The 20,440-nt window shown below is 36.8% G+C and overlaps 1 protein-coding gene across 1 annotated transcript in view; it reads right to left on the reverse strand.

The window, feature by feature from the left end:
* Positions 1-12,714: 12,714 nt before the first annotated feature.
* Positions 12,715-20,440, reverse strand: part of abcb7 (ATP-binding cassette, sub-family B (MDR/TAP), member 7) — a 70,138-nt gene continuing 62,412 nt past the window's right edge. The window contains exons 13-15 of the mRNA XM_073057931.1: positions 18,379-18,482; positions 18,031-18,138; positions 12,715-14,426 (exon numbers count right to left, since the gene is read on the reverse strand). Coding sequence (XP_072914032.1) covers positions 14,211-14,426; positions 18,031-18,138; positions 18,379-18,482 — 428 coding nt within the window. The 3' untranslated portion in view covers positions 12,715-14,210. The remainder of the gene's footprint in view (positions 14,427-18,030; positions 18,139-18,378; positions 18,483-20,440) is intronic.

The raw sequence follows: 20,440 nt of genomic DNA on the forward strand, positions 1-20,440 counted from the left end.
AGCTATTGGGAGTGAAAGTGAATCAAAGGAAACTCCATCTTTGTTCAATGTGGGAGGAGAGGAAGGTGGAAGAGAAGGAAATGGAACAGGTTTGGTTATGTAATATCAATCGCAATGGAGGGGGAAGATATGGTTAAGGAAAAATGAAGTTATCTTAAAGCTACTGGTCTGGGAAGTAAATTGGTTTATTATTATCATATATTCCAAGGTATAATGGAAAGATTATTTTGCATACAATTGATACTGATCAATTCATTTCACAGTCATTGAGGTAGTACAATGTAAAACAATAGCAGAATACATTGTTACAGTACAGTGCAGGTAGATGTAAGATGCAAAGACACAAACAGGTAGATTGTAAAGTTGAGGCTATCTTATATTAGGGAAACATTCAATAGTCTTACAACAGGATGTTGGAAGTGGTCCTTTAGCCTGGTGCCACAAAGCTTTTCAGGCTATCTTCTGTTCGACAGGAAGGGGGAGAAGAGAGAGCATCTGGGGTGGATGGAATCTTATATTTACCAGATGCTTTACTGAGGCAGTGAGAAATGTAGACAGAGTCCATTGAGGGGAGGCTGGTTTTTGTGATATGCTAAGCTGTGTCCACAGCTGTCTGCAAGTTTTTGTGGTCTCAGGTAGAGCAGTTGCCATACCAAGCCAGGGTGCATCCATAAAACTAAGTGAGGGTCAAAGGGTGTCACGCCAAATTTCTTTAGTGTCATAATCAGAATAGATACAGTATTTTCTTCTCATTATAGCTATGATGCACAATTAAAGCAACTAGTGTACGTAAATGGTTAAACAAGTAGAAAATAGGGGGAAACTGCAAGAAAATTGAGATGTTAATACTTGCCTTGGAACACAAGATCAAAGCAGCTTTAAACATTAGGAACTGCTAAAATCACTGGTCAATGTCTCAAATAGGCAGGAAGAAGATGAAAGTAGACTCTTGATACTTGCATTGAACTTCATTGCCTCACGAGCCATGCAAGAGAGGTCATAATGGGAATGGAAACATTAATATGCAGGGAATGGAGAGATATGGATCATGTGCAGGCAGAAGAGATTTAGTTTAATTTAACATTGTGTTTGACACAGACCTCATGGGCTAAAGTGCCTATTCCTGTGTTGTTCTGTTCTTTACTCTGTGCGTGATTATTGAAAATAAAAATACAGACACTGGAAATCTGAACTAAAAGATGGAGAATGGTTGTAACCCTAACAGATCAGACAGCATCTGTAGAAAGAGGAATATTTAACATTTCAGTTTAAAAAAACCATCATCAGAAAAGATCACAGATTAGCTTTATTTGTCACATCAAAATATCGAAACATACATTGAAATGCACGTGTCATCTTACGGCAAGATGGCAGCATACATGTTCGCAGCAGCCACTCCGGGTCCAACCAGTGGTGTAATTGTTCATCCTTTACATCATTTTTATAATCACAAGACACTTGGATATTAAGCACATCAAGTACTCTAAGTTTACTCAACAGCAGGTTGTTGGATAGTGATGGCACTGGACATTGCATATTGTGTCGCCTACTACAGCAACACAGGGATGAAGGTATTAGAGTCAGTGCGAAGAGACAAGAGTGTATTTCAACAAACGGTGCAAATGAGAGGGTGGGGAGGGGGTGCGGCTGCATTACCTCAGTTGTTCCATGGATTGGGGCAGTTATGCCACAGGGTCACCTCTTCCAGCCATCCAGGGGAGGAAATGCCAGGGGTGGTGTGGGAGGGTACAGAGGCTTCTATGGCCACACTGGATTCCTTGTTCGTGCCATTGGTGCTGCTCACCAGTGTTCACTCAGTGGAAGACACGTTTGTTTGTGTTCGTCTATGGCTGCACACGTGCACAGTGAGTTGTTCTTGCAGAAATGTGGCTCCAGGACAACTTCCAATGCACCATCAATCTACAGGCCATAGCACTCAGGAACTTGGATGGTACTTTTTGTATGAGTGTATATTTTTTAATATTAGTAACTATATATCCTAAGGGCTGTTGCTTGTGCCTGACTACTGGCACTATGTTTTTCACATTGGCCTTGGAGGAACACAGTTTTGTTTGGCTGTATCTGTGTGTGTGGTTGACTATTAAACAAACTTAGACCAACAGCCCCAAGATGTACAGAGGACAGCCCATTAGTGTTGCTATGCTTCCGCTGCCAACATAGCTTGTCCATAACTTACTAACCCTAGCACATTTGGAATACAGTTGGAAACCCACACAGTACAATCAGCAGGAATTGAAACCCGATCTTACAGCTGGTGCTATAAAACATTATGCTAATTGCCACACTAGCATGCTATCCCTGAATAGAGAAATTAGTTAAGTTGCAGAGTCAATAGGGGAGGGATAGTTAGGACAAAGGGAATATATCTGATAGAGCAAGACTATGGTTGCCCAAGTGATCCTGATATTTGTGGAGCTCTCTGAATCGTAGAATAATAAGGATGTACAGCATGGGGAAAAAAAGTTAAAGAGAAAGAAATCAGAGAAAGGGACACAATTAGCTCCAAAATGTGATTTTTACTCTCAAAATAAGGGTAGGAGTTGTGCGTTTATCCCACATACAAATTCTCCAATTTTCCACATCATAATGGACATGGTAATGTTTTTTCAGTCCTGGGTCAAAATCCCAAAACACTCCAAGTGGCACTTTGCGAATCATCACCAACACATCAGTGGTTCAAGAAGATAACTCACTGACATCTTTTTAGAGATGGACAGTAAATACTAGACATGAAAGCAATGTCTGCACTGTATGACTAAAGTGAAGGTTACTTTCACTGTGTCCTCACTGGTAATCAATCAGATGTAAAGTTATTCTGAATAACAAGTAGTCAAGAAGTTTTCATAACAATGTCAACTGGTGTATTATCAGAAATCTGCCCTGTTTTTGGTGTATGAGGGGTATTTGTATGATCAAATAATCAAGACCTTGATCAACCGTGATCTAAATGCTTGTCAGAGCAGGTTGAAAGGCAATGTGACCAACTCATGTGGTAATGTTCCTGTAGGTTTTCAGAGCCTTGCAGGAAAATGGCATAATGCTTTTCTCCAAGTTGACAATAATTGTCATCTCTACCACCCCCCCCCCCCAAATTATTGTCTTTATATCCTGGAATTTAAGAACAGAGATTTCTGAATGGCTATGGATCACCAGTTACTTCCTTCATAAGTTTTGATAACTGCTTGTTTCAATCATTTCCTCTGTGGCTTCAAGAACCAATTAATTATTACCATAGGGGACCAGGAGAGTTCTAAATATTTTATTGGAATGTAGACACTGCAGCTAGTTCTACTGACATGGGTCAATGCTGACATTAGCTGCTTGTTCTCCATCTAAGTTTTCATAAGGTGCACTGGTTCCTTCCTCTATTCCAGAGATGTACTAGCAAGTTAATTGATTACTACAGATTACAGGACAGAGAACATCCTGCTGTTGTAAGACTATTGAACATACTTCATGTATGATAAGATGAATTCTTGATTTCACAACCTACCTTGCCATGGCCTTGCACCTTATTGGCTGCCTACATTGCATTTCCCTGTACCAGTAACAGCATATTTCTGCATTGTTTTGCTCTTTACACTGCCTTGATGCACGGATGTGATTCAATGATCTATGCAGATGCAAAAGGAAGTATTCTACTGTGCCTCAGTAACTCTAGCATAGATGGGACACAGGAGAATCAGGTGTAGATGGTGAGCACTTAAGAACAGATTACAAGAAAGTGTTCTGAGAGATGATAACAACTCAATGAAATTAAAAACTAAATCTGACTGAAAGGATCCAATTGTCTCCACAATCACTGGACTGTAAAACTATGGCAAACCCTATCACTAATTAGAAAAGGAGCAAAGATTAAAAAAATGGTTACCTTGCTATGTTATATATAATGCTATATACCTCAGGCTACTGTGGGAAGCGAGGGAAGAAATTGCTGAACATCTGATTAGTTTTGCATCATCAATACGGATGGGAAATGTACCAGAGGATTGGAGGGTTGCAAATGTTTTTCCCCTTCTTCAAAAAAGGGATTAGAGATAACCCAGGAAATTATAGGCCAGAGAGTCTTACTTCAGGAGAAAATCCCGAGAGGCAGGATTTATGAGCATTTGGAGAGACATAATCTGATTAGGGATAGTCAGCATGGCTTTGTCCAGGGCAGGTCATGCCTTACGAGCCTGATTGAATTCTTTGAGGATGTAACAGGACACATTGATGAGGGTAGAGCAGTGGATGTAGCGTATATGGATTTCAGTAAGACATTTGTTAAGGTTCCCTTGCAAGGTTCATTCAGAAAGTAAGGAGGCATGGGATCCAAGGAGACCTTGCTTTGTGGATCCAGAATTGGCTTGCCCACAGAAGGCAAAGAGTGGTTATGGATGTTTTGTATTCTGCATGGAGGTCAGTGAGCAGTGGTGTTCCACAGGATTCATTTCTGGGACCTCTCCTCTTTGTGATTTTTATAAATGAACTGGATGAGGAACCAGAAGGGTGGGTTAGTAAGTTTGCTGATAACACAGAAGTTGGGGATGTTGTGGATAGTCTGGAGGGTTGTCAGAGATTACAGCAGGACATTGATAGGATGCAGAACTGGGCTAAGAAGTGGCAGATAGAGTTCAACCCACATAAGTGTGAAGTGGTTCATTTTGGTAGGTCAAATTTGAAGATAGAATATAAATGGTTAGACTCTTTGCATTGTGGAGGATCAAAGAGATCTGGAGTTCATGTCCATAGGACACTCAAAGCTGCTGCACAGGTTGACAGTGTTGTTAAGAAGGCATATGGTGTGTTGGCCTTCATCAGCTGTGGGATTGAGTTCAAGAGCCATGAGAGGTAATGTTATAGCTACAGTGGCATGCAAAAGTTTGGGCACCCCGGCCACAATTTCTGTTACTATGAATAGCTAAGCCAGTAAAAGATTACCTGATTTCCAAAAGGCATAATTTTAAAGATGTCACATTTCTTTAATATTTTAAGCAAGATAACTTTTTTATTTCCATCTTTTAGTTTCAAAATGACAAAAAAGGAAAAGGGGCCGAAGCAAAAGTTTGGGCACCCTGCATGGTCAGTACTTAGTAACACCCCCTTTGGCAAGTATCACAGCTTGTAAACACTTTCTGTAGCCAGCTAAGAGTCTTTCAATTCTTGTTTGGGGGATTTTCACCCATTCTTCCTTGCAAAAGGCTTCTAGTTCTGTGAGATTCTTGGGCTGTCTTGTATGCACTACTCTTTTAAGGTCTATCCACAGATTTTTGATGATGTTTAGGTCAGGGGACTGTGAGGGCCGTGGCAAAACCTTCAGCTTGCGCCTCTTGAGCTAGTCCACTGTGGATTTTGAGGTGTGTTTAGGATCATTATCCTGTTGTAGAAGCCATCCTCTTTTCATCTTCAGCTTTTTTTTTTACAGATGGTGTGATGTTTGCTTCCAGAATTTGCTAGTATTTCATTGAATTCATTCTTCCCTCTACCAGTGAAATGTTCCCTATGCCACTGGCTGCAACACAAGCCCAAAGCATGATCGATCCACCACCATGCTTAAGTTGGAGAGGTGTTCTTTGCATGAAATTCTGCACCCTTTTTTCTCCAAACATACCTTTGCTCATTGTGGTCAATAAAGTTCTATATTAACTTCATCAGTCCACAGGACTCATTTCCAAAATGCATCAGGCTTGTTTAGATGTTCCCTTGCAAACTTCTGACGCTGAATTTTGTAATGAGGATGCAGGAAAGATTTTATTCTGATGACTCTTCCATGAAGGTCATGTTTGTGCAGGTGTCGCTGCACAGTAGAACAGTGCACCACCACTCCAGAGTCTGCTAAATCATCCTGAAGGTCTTTTGCAGTCAAATGGGGGTTTTGATTTGCCTTTCTAGCAATCCTAGGAGCAGTTCTCTCGGAAAGTTTTCTTGGTCTTCCAGACCTCAACTTGACCTCCATCGTTCCTGTTAACTGCCGTTTCTTAATTACATTACGAACTGAGGAAACGGCTACCTGAAAATGCTTTGCAATCTGATAGAAGTATAGATGATGATGAGAGGCATTGATCGTTTGGATAGCCAGAGGCTTTTTTCCCCAAGGCTGAAATGGCTGACACGAGGGGGCATAGTTTTAAGGTACTTGGTCAAAGTTAAGTTTTTCACACAGTGGTGGGTGCATGAAATCACTGCTAGCAACAGTGGTAGAGATGGATACAATAGGGTATTTTAAGAGACTCTAAGATAGGTCTCTTAGACAGACTCTAGATAGAGACTCTAAGATAGATGGAGCTTATTAAAATAGAGGTCTATGCTGTAGGGCAATTCTAGGCATTCTACGGTAGGTTACATGGTTGTCACAACATTGTTGGCCGAAGGGCTTGTAATTTACCATAGATTTCAAATGTTTGCTGTGACTGACATTCAAATTTCTGTCAATGTATTGACCAGAGCCAGAGAAAGAGACATTGCCATGAAACCATCAATAAACACTTAAATATTATAGAGTCCAGATAAGAAATTGCCTGGATTTATCATATAAAAAAAACTGAGTTGTTGTTTAATTGTACTAGAACAATACTGCAGTTGTGACTGTCTCCTTCACAAATACATAGGATCACACCATTTCAACGTGATGAAGTGCAATCACTGATCACTAAAAGCTTGCACAGGAAGTAATGATGTAACACATCAAGTTAGTTCTGATACCATTGAATGGTTTGCTAAATGTAGTATTATAACATTATTTATGTGGATATTATGAAATACTGACGAAGTTTGGTTTGGTAAAACTTTGGAATTTACAATCCTGATGTTTCCAAATGAACCAGGTGATAAAGACATGACAGGATCTGCTGAATTGTTTAAACACACCAATATTATTGAGGAGAAAATTAATTAAGATCCTGAATTAAGATAATAAATAGGCAACTAGTACAGTTGTTAAATGACAAACAAAGAAATCTGCAGATGCTGGAAGTCCAAAGCAACATATACAAGATACTGGAGGAACTCAGCAGGCCAGGTAGCATCTATGGAAATCTTGATGAAGGGTCTTGGACAGAAACGTCAACAGTTTACTCTTTACCTTGTGTCTCCAGTCCAGGGGGAAAGCTGGAAACTTAAACAAGGTCTGGTTTACCATTCACGAAGTTCATGCCTGGTCCTCGGATCTACTTTCTCTCACCGCCCACCCACCCCCTACCCTGCAGTGGTATCCACAAGTTTCAACAATCTCAATAATCAAGCATCCACTCTGGGGCACAGAACATTCTGGAGTGGGCTTTTTTTTTTAGGGATACCAAGCAATAATGCAAGGAAGGTAAGGAACACCTCAGCAACAATAGCCACCCTTTTCATTGACATCACAATAAGTTTTTTTTAAATAGCCTTTAAAAAGGATTCTTCTTATAGAAGTAGATTTGGAATTGCGAAGAACAAATTCAGTGATCAAATGGAAGCAAAGTGGAATTCACACAAATTTTCTGTGAAGCAGTATAATTTTTAACAAGTCTATTTTCAAAGTGCATTATTGTTGAACATGTATTCCAAAGAGGACACACACATTAACACTGAAAAGCTATAGTTAACGCATTTACTGTGGAAGGTGGGATGTACTACTGTCTTCTGTTACAAAAGCAGAAAGTGCTGAAAATTCTTAGGTCAGTCTGTAGCTGTGGGAAGTAAAACAGTGTTAACTTTGGAAATATGAAACATTGACTTCCTTTCTCATTCCACAGATGCAGCCTGACCTGCTGAGTATTTATAGAATGTTCTTGTTTTAAATAAAGTTTTCCAGCATCTGCAGTTTATTATTGATTCCCCCCCCCCCCATCTAGACATACAGTATTCCTTCAGATAGATCAAACAAAACATTTTCAGCATGTATAAACACTCAACAATTTATTGTGGACTTGTTTGGCCACGTCCAAAGACTTTAGTGTTGCGGTGCATTGTCAGTTTTTTTGCTCAAGTATATTAGGGTAATAAATATAGAGAGATGACAGTTAGGTGCAAAGCAATAGCTCAATTGAACCATTATGATAATAAAACCACAAAACCAGCCTACTGCCAGCTGTTGTTCTTCAAAAGATGAAAACTACTATAATGATTTACAATTGTTATGCAACGCCATATAATCACAGTAGGTCATTTAAGTTATTCCTAATCACTTCAGTAGCAATCTACTAGAAAACAAATAGAGCAAGAATTTGTATGCAGCTTAACCAAAGTTACTGTTAATGTTGGAGGATATCCATCTTTTGGGGGGGGGGGGGAGGAAGAGTTCAATTTTCAACACTTGGTTATCTGACATGTTAAAAATCAAATGGTTTCTGTGCAGAATAACTGAGTTATTTGGATGCCAGATTTGTGTTCATTAACGTGTTTTGTTGGAGGTTGGTGATTGGCTGAGGGGTCTAATTAATGTCTTTGGCTAGGGGAAGCAATAAGTAATGTTTTCCATTCAAGATAGCATTTCTGCAAGTTCTCTTGGAAGTGTACTAGTGGAAATCAGGTGATCGAAGTCAGGCTTTACGCTAGCCCAGAAGACCAGAAATGATGCATGTCCATTCAATGATTGTGAAATGAAAAGACAAATAGATTGAAATTTGGCAGAACTGAAGACAGATTGGTGGGGAGAGGGGTCAAATTTAGTGTCAAATTACAAATCAGAGTAGAAATCACACCTGCCAGAATTTAAAATAAATTTATATGCATAGTGCAATTTGACAAAGAAAAATTAACAATGTATCACTTTGTGCAAACAAAGTTTGATATTGCAATTCAATCTGGGGGAAATAAAACACGTGGCAGGGTGACAAAAGGACAGATGCTAGCTTCTAATTTTGGATAAACTCTTAATAATCTACCTGTAATTACAATTCTCCATCCCAACCCCAACTTCAATTTTAATAGTAGTAAGGCAAGACATGATTCAAGCCCTGTGAAAGGTATTCAATAATGTAAGATACACACACCAAAATTTAATTGGCACTTTGTACAGTATTGAAAATATTTTTTTTAATTTAAGGATGTCTGCCTGGGACGGCTTATCATCCAACCCAGATGGAATCACGTTGGATCTTATTCAAATAGACAGACATGCAATGTATTCTTTATTAGCCAGAAAGAACAAAAATAACATATGGCAAGCATGGTCAATGGTGTCAGTGTGTTGCCAAACACTTCTGAATAATCCAGTAGAATACAGTTTTAGTATCGGCTAATAAGCCTTGCACTTCACAATGTTTTAACTAGATATATGGATTAAGTGGGCACAGTCAAGAAAGGATAAAAAATGTTAATAATTTACATCTATCTAGACTAATTCAAAGCTGTCATATTAAAATATTTGATTTACTTAAAATATTTAAATAAGAGTGAAGCATTTAATAAACTTTCTGTAGAAGTTTAAATGAGTTTACAGCTCTATAAAAATAACTTTAAACATATAAAGTATTACTAGAATACTGCATAACATAATGCAAAAATGATGTAGCTTGTAATTTAATGTATTGATTTTGAATGAGCCAGTTGGTCTATGTAAATAGTGTTGATAATGAAAATTAAAAACTGCAGGAGCTAGAAAGCAGAAATAAAAATAGAAAATGCCAGTCAGGCAGCATCCATGGAAGGAGAAGATAGCTGGATTTTCTGGGTGAAGGCGTTTTAACAGAAATGGGAGAGAGAAAATATAACCATCAACACACACACAATTATTGCAAGAGTCTTTGACTTGAAATACTCACTTTGTTTTCTTACCAGGGATGCTGTGCGGTCTGCTGAATTTATCCCAGCATTTTGTGTTTTATAACAGGTGTATTAATAACATGAAGGTTCCATCGACCATGGGAAAGAACAATGGAAAATGCATACAAAGCAATTACGTTTAGTGGCAGCTCTCCATGTGTCTCCTGTTGACTTACTGGGTTTTTTTCCAATTGTCTTCAAGGGAACACTTTTTAAAAAGATAATTCCTGTACCAGATCCTGCTTTAGAGTTTGTTATATCTTTTATAAAGCTAGGGTTCAATGTCAAGATCCTTCATTGTGTGCAAAGCAGGCTAATATACACCCAAAGTATAAAAGAGGCAGCCACATTAAAAGATTTGATTTAAGCAGTAACTGAATGTACTATAATACAGTAGGTAATCAAATTGCCGATAAATGTATATTTTTATGGGTATTTCCTCAATCATTGTGATACTGTGCTTTAAAGTAATTCAAGAAATTCCACATCTGCCTTCCTAGAATGAAAAACCTAAAAATGATAATTATCCATTCGACCTGGTGACAGAATTTCTGACAAGGATGAATTAAAGCAAATATTGCTGGGCAATATATTCTACATTTGGCTAATGTACACCCAAAAGTTCCAGCTGCACCTGGTTATTGCTTCACAAGGCATAAATGGTATCCATCTAACACAAGGAGAAACAGGCATCCATTCATTCATCCAACCCGTTAGCTTACATGACTGACCAAATTTCAAATGATTTCTGAAATTTGCTCAATAATTCGTTGTATTTTCATGAAAATAATGTGATGTTCACCATTTTAGTTCAGTTTTTTTTGTGAGTTATTAAATTACATATAAGCCAGATAGTATGCGGAGTACTAGAAAAAAGGGGTAATGGAGTGATATTTTCTGTCAAATCAATCAATGTCATGTTATTTTACCATTAAATGTACAACTTTTTGTTAATTACAAATAGTTTACATGCACTAGTTTAGAAGAAAAATTGTTCTGCTTGCAGAAATGTGTTTATTGTAGGAAAGTATGTCAGCAAAAAAAAAGTATAGTATACAAAGAAAACATGTTCATTACATGGTCCCATTACAAAATCATTTAAATCAACTTAAAAATGTTAAGAACAACCACCTGATCACAGCTCTCAAAGTACCCTAAAGTAGTTCACATACACTGAATGACTTTGAAGGAGCAGTTATCAATATAGGTAAAGTTCTACCTTAATTGAAAATTAATGTTAGTTCCACACAACCATTTCCTTAGCATCCTTTTGGGTTACAAACAGCATCAAATGAGAATATTAGTTATTTGCAGCACTCTGCTGATGACCCTATTTGAGGGAAGGTTAAATAATGGTTTTCTATAAGTTATTAGTTGTCATTTGATTAAGTATACAAGTTTAGCTTTTAACAACCATTTCTTTCATTGGCAATGGTTTATATTTATTAAAAATAAGAAAAACTATTGTGGAAATTCAGTTTATAACAGTGCTTAATTTGTACAATGTTGCTTCACAGAATTCAGCTACATTGCCCCAAATTAGATAATGATTAAAATACACAGATATGTCAGTCATTGTATTTGCTACATCTACAGGGAGTTTGGTTAAAATTTGTAAGGCTTCTTAATTGTACAGCAAGTATTATTCACATTCTAATTTCTGGGAATGATGTAATGAAATAAGAAGGGGCATATCATGATGTACTGCAAATCCAAACAATATCATTCCTGGAGACAAGCATAAATAATAGAATTTTAAAAATGCATATGCTGAAAATACTCAGCAAGTCAGGCAGCATCTGCAGAGCGAGAAACAGTTAGCATCATAGGTCAAAGAGTCTTCAATGCTGCCTTAAAAATACAGGTTTGAAAAAATAATCTTGTAAAACCAAAGTTACATTCCAGCAATGCTTAATGCTTTATTTAAGGTGTGAGGGAAGAGCATGGGGGTAATGGAAACCATCCTAATTTCATTAAAAATGAATTTGTTTAATTTTCTTTTAAAACCAGAGGTTTAAAAACAGCCTAAATCTTTTAAGTAACAAACAATTCAATACCTGGTACTTTAAGCAAAAATCAAGCTCAACATTCTGCCGGGAAAACATTGGCACATGGACACTTATACGATTCTTTTACAGTTATTTTAAGCAGCATGTACACCCTTTCCCACATTGCATTTAAAATGAATGAGGAAAGTTACAGGATGGATTTTTTGTTTTAATTCCACAATACATTTATGGCTTATGCACCTAAATAAATCACAATGCAAAAGGTTGCTCAAGTTTGGATGCAAATGAAATTAACATTACTTTGTTCCATAGTAATTTTTTAAATATAGTGCTCTTCCATTATTGGACAGGGAAGGGTCATGTTGGGTGAGGAAGTCCCTCCATTATTGGGGTGGGGGTAGGGAATGAGCAGGATCAGTGCTATTGGTTTTAATATTAGATATAATTTAATATTAAATGCATTGTCTACAAATGTAAAAATGAAAAGGGGTTGCACAGTTTATTTTTGAATTAAGTTAATTTTGGTTATTTTTTTTATTTTTTGGGCAAGGTATTTGTCGAATACAGATAGAGAAGAAATAAGGTATATTCAATTTTACTTTAAAGATCTACTGGAAATCAAACAATCAAAGATAAAATAAAATGTTGTTGTCCATATTATATGGAGTAGCAAAGTTGAGTAGATCACAAATACACACACTGCTTTTCCCAGTGCTTCATCCAATCATAGGCAGTCTTCAGAACTTGGTGACTATCCCCTTCACACAGTTACTCTAAGCACCAATGCATTCTACTTGGCTCATTGTACACTCAGCACCATTCAGGAATTCAATACTCAGCAATGCCAACTAAGTACAGTGGGCAAGAGAAGCGATTGGGATCAAATAATGCAACAGCATACTTCATAATGTAAAAACAGAAAAGGCACAAATCAAATAACTTTTTATAGAAAAAAATGTGATTTTGGATCAGCATTTAATCACCAAGATTAAAACGGGAACAAAAAAAATCACAGTGCTATTTAATATTTCCCACTGCCTAGGGAGTATACTGCCGGAGAAACTGGCCCATTTACTTTATCTATTGCAAGAAGTTAAAAACATAATACATTTAGTTTCAGAGAGAATAAAATAGTTTGTACAATACCTTGTTGTGGAAGTAGAAACATGAATAAAGTATAATTCAATTGGTTACTCTGTTGAACTCCGAGATCAACTGAATTCAAGACTGAAAACTGAATCAGTTCTATATCAGACTAAATGATCATAAAAATCACTCTGGCATTTTGGTATTATCATAAATTTGAAGTTGTTAAAAAGCTTTGTATAGATTAGTATCACAATGTGCAAATGATGGTGAGCGTTAAACATCCAAACGAAGTAACAGTTTCATTACAGTTATTTAATTCCTTCACCACCCCACCCCACCACCAGGTAACAAAGACAAACCAAACAAAAAAACTATAGAAGGTACTAACGGTGGCAGGACAGCATTCGCATCCTATCATTATGTAACTTGTCACACAGTGCCACCTTCATTCTCAAATAACTGAGACAGGTATTTAGTATGAAGAACAAAATGCAGAGGTGGATGACTGAAAAGGAATTTATACAGAATTGTAGGATATTTAATCAACAGCATAACAAATACACATACAGGCTAAACAGCTCAAGAGATAACCCGAGGCAAATTCCTTCACAGCCTTTATAATGGTAAACTTTCCCTGAAAATATTGGCATCTTATCTCAAATTAATGACTAATAAATTATCAATGGGCTGTTTAAATAATTCTGGATGTATTATAAAAGGACTGTAAACAAAGTTCAAAATGTGCATTATTAGTAAATATTGTTTATGAAGAAAAAAATGTTCAGCTGTGTCTTATTCCCAAGCTTATTTCATTATGTATTCTAGTAGACTGCCCAATTGGAAACTTTTACAATAGGTAATACAGTATGTTGAAACCAGAATCCAACTCTAAATATTTACACAATTTATTCCTCAAGGATTATAATGTTACTACCAACAGTCATAGGCGAAAACAAACACTAGTTTAGCTTCCAATGACTATTCCTAAAATGCGGCCCATGCCAATACTGATACAGTATTGGTTCTGCACTACATTATAGAAATTCAGTAAAGACACCTGTAATGCATGAAAATCCCCCATTATGTACAATTCCTTGAAAATTATACATAGGAAATACATGGATGCTGCAATGGAATATTTATTTGATAGATTTTTGATACCAATTTTCAATTTGTTGTTCCATGAAAGGACCCTCAGCATCAGGGTTACCAATCAAAAATATTTCAACCATTTTGTTTACGAAAATAAAAAAATCTTTACTAAAAAGGAGTTTCTCCCATTTTGCTGTTCAAAATGGTCTATTTATACATTGGTATCTAACAACTCTACCAGTGCAAATTGCCGAATACTAGATAAAAATATTTTTAACAAGAGCAGTTTCCACAACCTTTGACACTGTTCAGAATCTCTTCTGATAACTTTCTTCTTTCCTCTTCCTTGGAAGGCACATCTCTCTTTACTTCTTGTCTACTGGAATTTTTGTTGAACACTCTGCTATTTTGTGTGTGCCACAGCTCAGAGTAAAGACTGTTGGCATTGTTCAAGAGAGACAAATGGGTTCCCCGTTCTGCGATTTTACCCTGCAGTGAATTAGAAACAAAAGTCATAAAAACATTGGGAGACTTGTACTTGAGTAAACAAAGCTTTGTTATCAGATGTTAGTAATGATCCACCCATATGGTTTGTAAGTTTTAAGCAAAATGTCTCAATTAAGAGGCCAAAGTTTCATGGAAATAGTTAAAAATGTATTAAAAAAGTCAAACATTTAACTGTACTTAAATACTATATAGAACAAGTTACGGCTAATTCTACTACAGTATTATAAAACTGTATTTGTTGCTAATAGTTACTGATTGAGAAATTCATCCTGAGCATACTGCTTTTTCTTTTGATTGACCACAAATTAACAAAATCAATGCAGACACAGTGCTTTAGACTATTGCATCCTCCAAACCCTCATTTTCATTGTAACAATAAGACGATTGTTCATACTTTCAAATTATTTGTGGTTCTTAACTTGAAGTAGTTAAATCGTTTCATTTTCACTCATGGCCATTTCTCGTATCTCCAAGCCTCAATGCTAGAAGCTACAGTGAGCAAAACAATTATGAATTGTCTTACTGCTTATTACTTACCAACTATTAGTGACAAAAATAACTTCTTTTGAACAATCACATGCAAGTGATGCTAATTAAAAACTGTTTGTTCTAAGCATGGTGTAATATCTTAACAGCCACACAGCATGCTGTGATTGATGCTTGGTAGAAACTGTTTGGCAACAGCGTCCTGTCCTAATTAAGCGGCATTTTGTCCCAAATAAACAAACAGAATCTATGCTATTTTCTAGATTTGTTTTTGTTCTTTGAGTTGTCCCAAATAAACAGCTGCCCCAATTAACCAGAGTCCAATGTATTTGATTTATATAAAATGACAGATGCCTGGAATGAGTTTACAAAGTAAAAGTACAACTAAAGTTGAGTTGAATGCCCACTTGATTGAAGCTGGCAACCAATATACAAAAACTTAAATTATTAGATTATTTGCTGATACAATCATATGGAAGCCCCATCCATGAGTAAAAACCACTTGTAAGGAACATAGGATTGCCAGGTCAACCTATTTCAGGTATTAGTTATTTTTATTAAGTGTTATCTACCATCCTGTGAATGCTTTTTATTTTTTTTTAAATGCAGAAGTAATTTTTAGGAATAATTCAATCCTGATTTTTCCTTACTATGCAACACCCCCCCCCCCCCCAATGCATTCATTAAGATTTATTTGAAGTGGTACAAGTTATCAGGACATGCAAAATAAATTAGATTGTTTCTCTGTACCAAAGATGCAACCTCACTTTTCACCTGTAGCACCAAATTTAATAAGTGTGCCCTACTTATACAGTACATATGTGGTCAGTTAACCCTGCCAAAAATCATTAAGATATTACGAAGTTCAATACAAAAATCACAAGACCCAAGTTAGTGACAACTGACAAAATTATGAGTACCTCAACGTAACAATTGATTCATCATGTTACTTATGCAGTTTTCAGGATAGGAACATCTCTGGCACAGACGTTATTTATCATCCATCTGTTGTTTTCGCTGAACAGAGTGGGCTGCTAGTCTATTCCAGAACACATTTAAGGATTAAGTTTGGAATCTCATATGAACCAGATTGACAAGGACACTGGTGAACCAGAATGGGTATTCACATTAATCCTTGGTCGTTGTTATCCAATTTAAATTCCTGAACTGCAACAGTGTGATTTTAACTCTAAATTGTTAGCCCAAACCTCCTGGTTACTTGTCGAATGACAAACTTACCAGTATATCCTGCTGCCTATCCAGAGGACCTCAGATTATGAAAAGCAAATGCACTCAGTGGCTACTTTCTGAGGTACACCAGCTTGTTAATGCAGATATCTAATCAGCCAATCATGTGTCAGCAACTCAATGCACAAAAGCATGCAGACATGGTCAAGAAGTTCGGTTGTGGTTCAGACCAAACATTAGAATGCTGAGGAAACTTGATCTAAGTGACTTTGACTGTGGAAATTACTATTACTTCTTTCAAATATGATTCTCCACAATTGGAACCGACTTACATTTTGGTGGTGTGCTTTTGGGCTGATTGAGCAATCTCATGCTTTGCTGCCTCCGAGAGAGTTTGAGGAGGTTTCGAATGGAGCATGTGGACTTGAGGCCAAGAAGCCTGGAGACAGGGTGCAAGTCCAGGATTGACTCCATTTCTTGCCAATCAAAGCGTCAAGCAAGATTGAAATCAACGAGGACGAGAGCGGAAGTTGAGTGGGTGTTCAGCGCTGTCTGCTTGCAGTCCCTCTCACTCAATGCTGCCGGAAGATGGTGCTGGAGTCTTGGTTTTTGTGCGAGGTTTAAATATATGCTGTTTGAGGATTGGACTCTGTAGCTCATGTTATGATATGCTCCTGGTTTGTGGTTACTTCTTTGTTTTTATTGCTATTTTGTGCAATTTTGATTGGAACAAACTGGCTCTGCAGCCTACAGTCAACAAACAACACAGTGCTAAATTGAACTGCAGTAAACTGAACATTCCTAAACTGTTTCAATTACTTTGTGGTTCGATATTTTGTATTGAGTTTTTCACTTTTTTTTTTGCTGTTTGTGTGATTTGTTCTTTTTTTTTTTGCACGTTTGGTGTTTGATGGTTTCTTTGAATGGGTTCCATGGTGCTTCTTTGTGTCATGGCTGTGTGTGTTAGAAGATAAATCTCAGGGTTGTATACTGCTTATACACTTTGATAATAAATATACTTTAAATCTTTGAATGATTGTTGGTGCCAAATTGGGGAGTGGTTTGAGTATCTCAGACAGTGCAGATCTCCTGGGATTTTTACAAACAACAGTCTCTAGAATTTACAGAGAATGGTGCGAAAAGCAAAAATATTCAGTGAGCGGCAGTTATGTGGCTGAAAATGCCTTGTTAATGGGAGAGGTCATTGGAGAACAGCCAGACTGGTTCAAGCTGACAGGAAGGTGACAGTAACTCAAATAACCACATTATAACAGTGGCATGGCAGAAGAGCATTTCTGAACACAAAACATGTCAAACCTTGAAGTGACTGGACTACAGCAAGAGAAGACCACATTGGGTTCCATTCCCGTACCTAATAAAAGTGGCCACTGAATGTACATAATGATAGACAAATTAATTTTGAAAAATTGATTTTAACCAGGCACACAAGGCCTAATACTATGCGCTCCAATCTCCTTATAAAAATACAACAAAATATCTGGTGAACTTTGTGAAGGCACCATAGGTTATTTGCAGTATGCCCTGTCTTCACAGCTGAGAATCCCTATATTCACAGTTTGGAGACAAGAGGAAGAATGAAGAACTCCAAAGCAGGTGTTCATTTTGTGGAATAACAAAGATAGACTATCCCCGCATTTACTGAGTAGCTTATAAAGGGTCACTAATGGAGCTGAGTAAATCTGCAGTTGCTTTCCCTCCTTTTCGTGAAGGTGCCAGGTTTTTAACTGCTGTGGAATTCACTTTGAAACAAGGGACTCGATGTACTGGAAACTACAGAGGTCAACGATTACTAAAGATAATATTTGGAAAAACTGCAGCTTGGATTTTGGCCATTGATAAAGTACTTATTAGCAATATGCTCTGAAGCATTCTCGAAATGTGGTTAGCCTACCTTATCCAGGACCAGAATTTCATCTGCATCAACAATTGTAGTAAGCCTATGAGCAATAAACACAGATGTACGATGTTGAATCAAGCCCCTCATTGCATTGAGAATATTCTGTGGAGAGTAGAAATTGGTTCACTCATTAGTGCAAGGAAAACTGAAAACCAGAAAATTCAAAACAACACAACTTAAACAAAATGGAATACAATAGCTTATTCAAAAATGAACCTTAGCATAAAAATCAATGAGGTTGAATTAATCCCAATTAAAACAATTTACATAAAATTCATTATTACGCAGTAGCACTGGAGATGGTTTTGATCTGGTGTTACATATTTGATCAGAAAAACATACCTCTTCAGTTATGGCATCTAATGACGACGTAGCTTCATCATACAATATAATGTGAGGGTTTTTCAGTATTGTCCTAGCAATTGCAACTCTTTGTTTTTCTCCACCTGAGAGATTAAGACCACACTTAGAATAACAATGATCTATTTGAAGTTATCTGGTTCTTCCAGAAGCCACACATGAGGGTGAAGCACAAGTAGATGGGTTTAACTAGTAAAAGCACTATAAAAAGTGTTTTGAAAAAACATCTTAATATGAAGGTTTAACTATAAACTGGCATTTGAAAGCTTAGAACAATTTACCATTCGTATCAAGTTACACTGGTGTGGTTTCATATTGCATTAGATAATCTTGTGACTGTGCTCACTAGGGTTACATTTTGGAAGTTACAATATTTTACCAAAACAAGAATCTCTTGCAAAATTTTAACAGTAGGATTTCTAGCACAAATGACACATGTTTGAAATTCTCATTCAACATAAACAAAAATAATGGATATTCTATCTGCAAGAATTAAGCAGAGTTACTAAATAGAAAGAATGGTTTCTCTTCAGTGGCAGGGTTGGGAAGGGGGTGGAGTTCAGATTTATCGTTAGTCTGGGGACAGAGATTTAAACATTAACAAATGAAGAATTCAGTGAACAGCAGTGCTCTTTATGTTAAAGTGGCAAGATCAACCTGTGGTAACATGGAATATTCTTGAAGAAAAAAGTACTTCTTATTCTGTTGCTGACCACAGAAAAGACCAAAGCAATGTATCATCCGTAGTTACATAAATATTCCAAGATGGTGGTTGCTCTAACTTTTCCAAAACCAGAATTACTTGTATCAACAACACTTCTGGATGGTATTTAAGTTTTGGAATTATTGCCCAATAACTGGTAAGGAAAGTGAACATGACAGAATTTTAGTAATTACATCCTTTTGTATCTAAAGTATTCATCGGAACATTACTTTTGGTCAGTGAGGAAGAAAAAATGACAACAGAATTATTAGAAGAAATGAGTTTATTCAAGAACCTGAAGGATAAAAATCTCATTTTCTATTCTTTTAAATTTAGCAGAGAAAACAAACAATCCTCCACACAATTGCCTCCAGTTTCTTTATGCAGATGCTACATTGTTTGGTAAAGAATCAATGTTTTGTCGCTGTGAATCATTTTGATTTGTAACTAGTAATTTAGCCTAGGGAGAGAAATCTGGCAGTGAGGATGTGCAGAAATTATATAATGATTTTTTTTTAAAAAAAGGTGTTGTTAACTGAGGAATCAATACTAGGCAAGACATATGGGATAGCTCTTCCATCTTTCTCCCCACCCTCACCCCCCCCACCAAAACTGAGAATGTAGAGAGTATCTTTAGCATCTATGTCATTTGCTCAACTCTATATCTGAAAAACAAACTGGGAAAAATTAAAAGCTGCAGATGCTTGAAACCTGAAATAAAAACAAAGTGTTGCAAATACCTAATACTTCTTACGAGACAGAAACAAAATTAATGTTTCATCTTGATGTCACTATCTGATGAAAGATTAAACAGCCAATACCTTTATCCCCTCTTCACAGGTGCTATCTGATCTGCTGAGTATCCTCAGCATTTTTATTTTTCGCACAACACCTAATTTTGTAGATTGGAAGGGCTGACAATTTCCCACAATGAAGTTATTCAGAAATGCAAAATTAAAACTTTTTTTTCTAGATCAAGGTGGCAGGAAGGGTGTAAAGAATACATAGGTGCTGGCAATTTTAAAAACATTAAGTCCCAGGAGCAGGCACACATTGATGGCGAAATTGTACTGTGTTTCAAGAAGCTATGCTTAGCAATTCTTACCTTTGCATAATTACAAACATTAAAACTATGAAAGAAATCCATTATGGGAACATTTTCTAACCAACATTCAAGTTAAAAATGTTGCAGAACTCTTTTGGGTGTAATTCATAATTTCATGGTTAATCCTCAGTAGATAAGCAGACAAGGCAGATTCTGCTCGCAGTTTATTTAAAGATGTATTTGGCAAAGCTAGTTCAGCGTCAAAGATGCAAAAGGGATAACTTTGACATGGAGTC

The sequence above is a fragment of the Hemitrygon akajei genome, chromosome 10, assembly GCF_048418815.1.
Source record: "Hemitrygon akajei chromosome 10, sHemAka1.3, whole genome shotgun sequence".
Taxonomy (NCBI): domain Eukaryota; kingdom Metazoa; phylum Chordata; class Chondrichthyes; order Myliobatiformes; family Dasyatidae; genus Hemitrygon; species Hemitrygon akajei.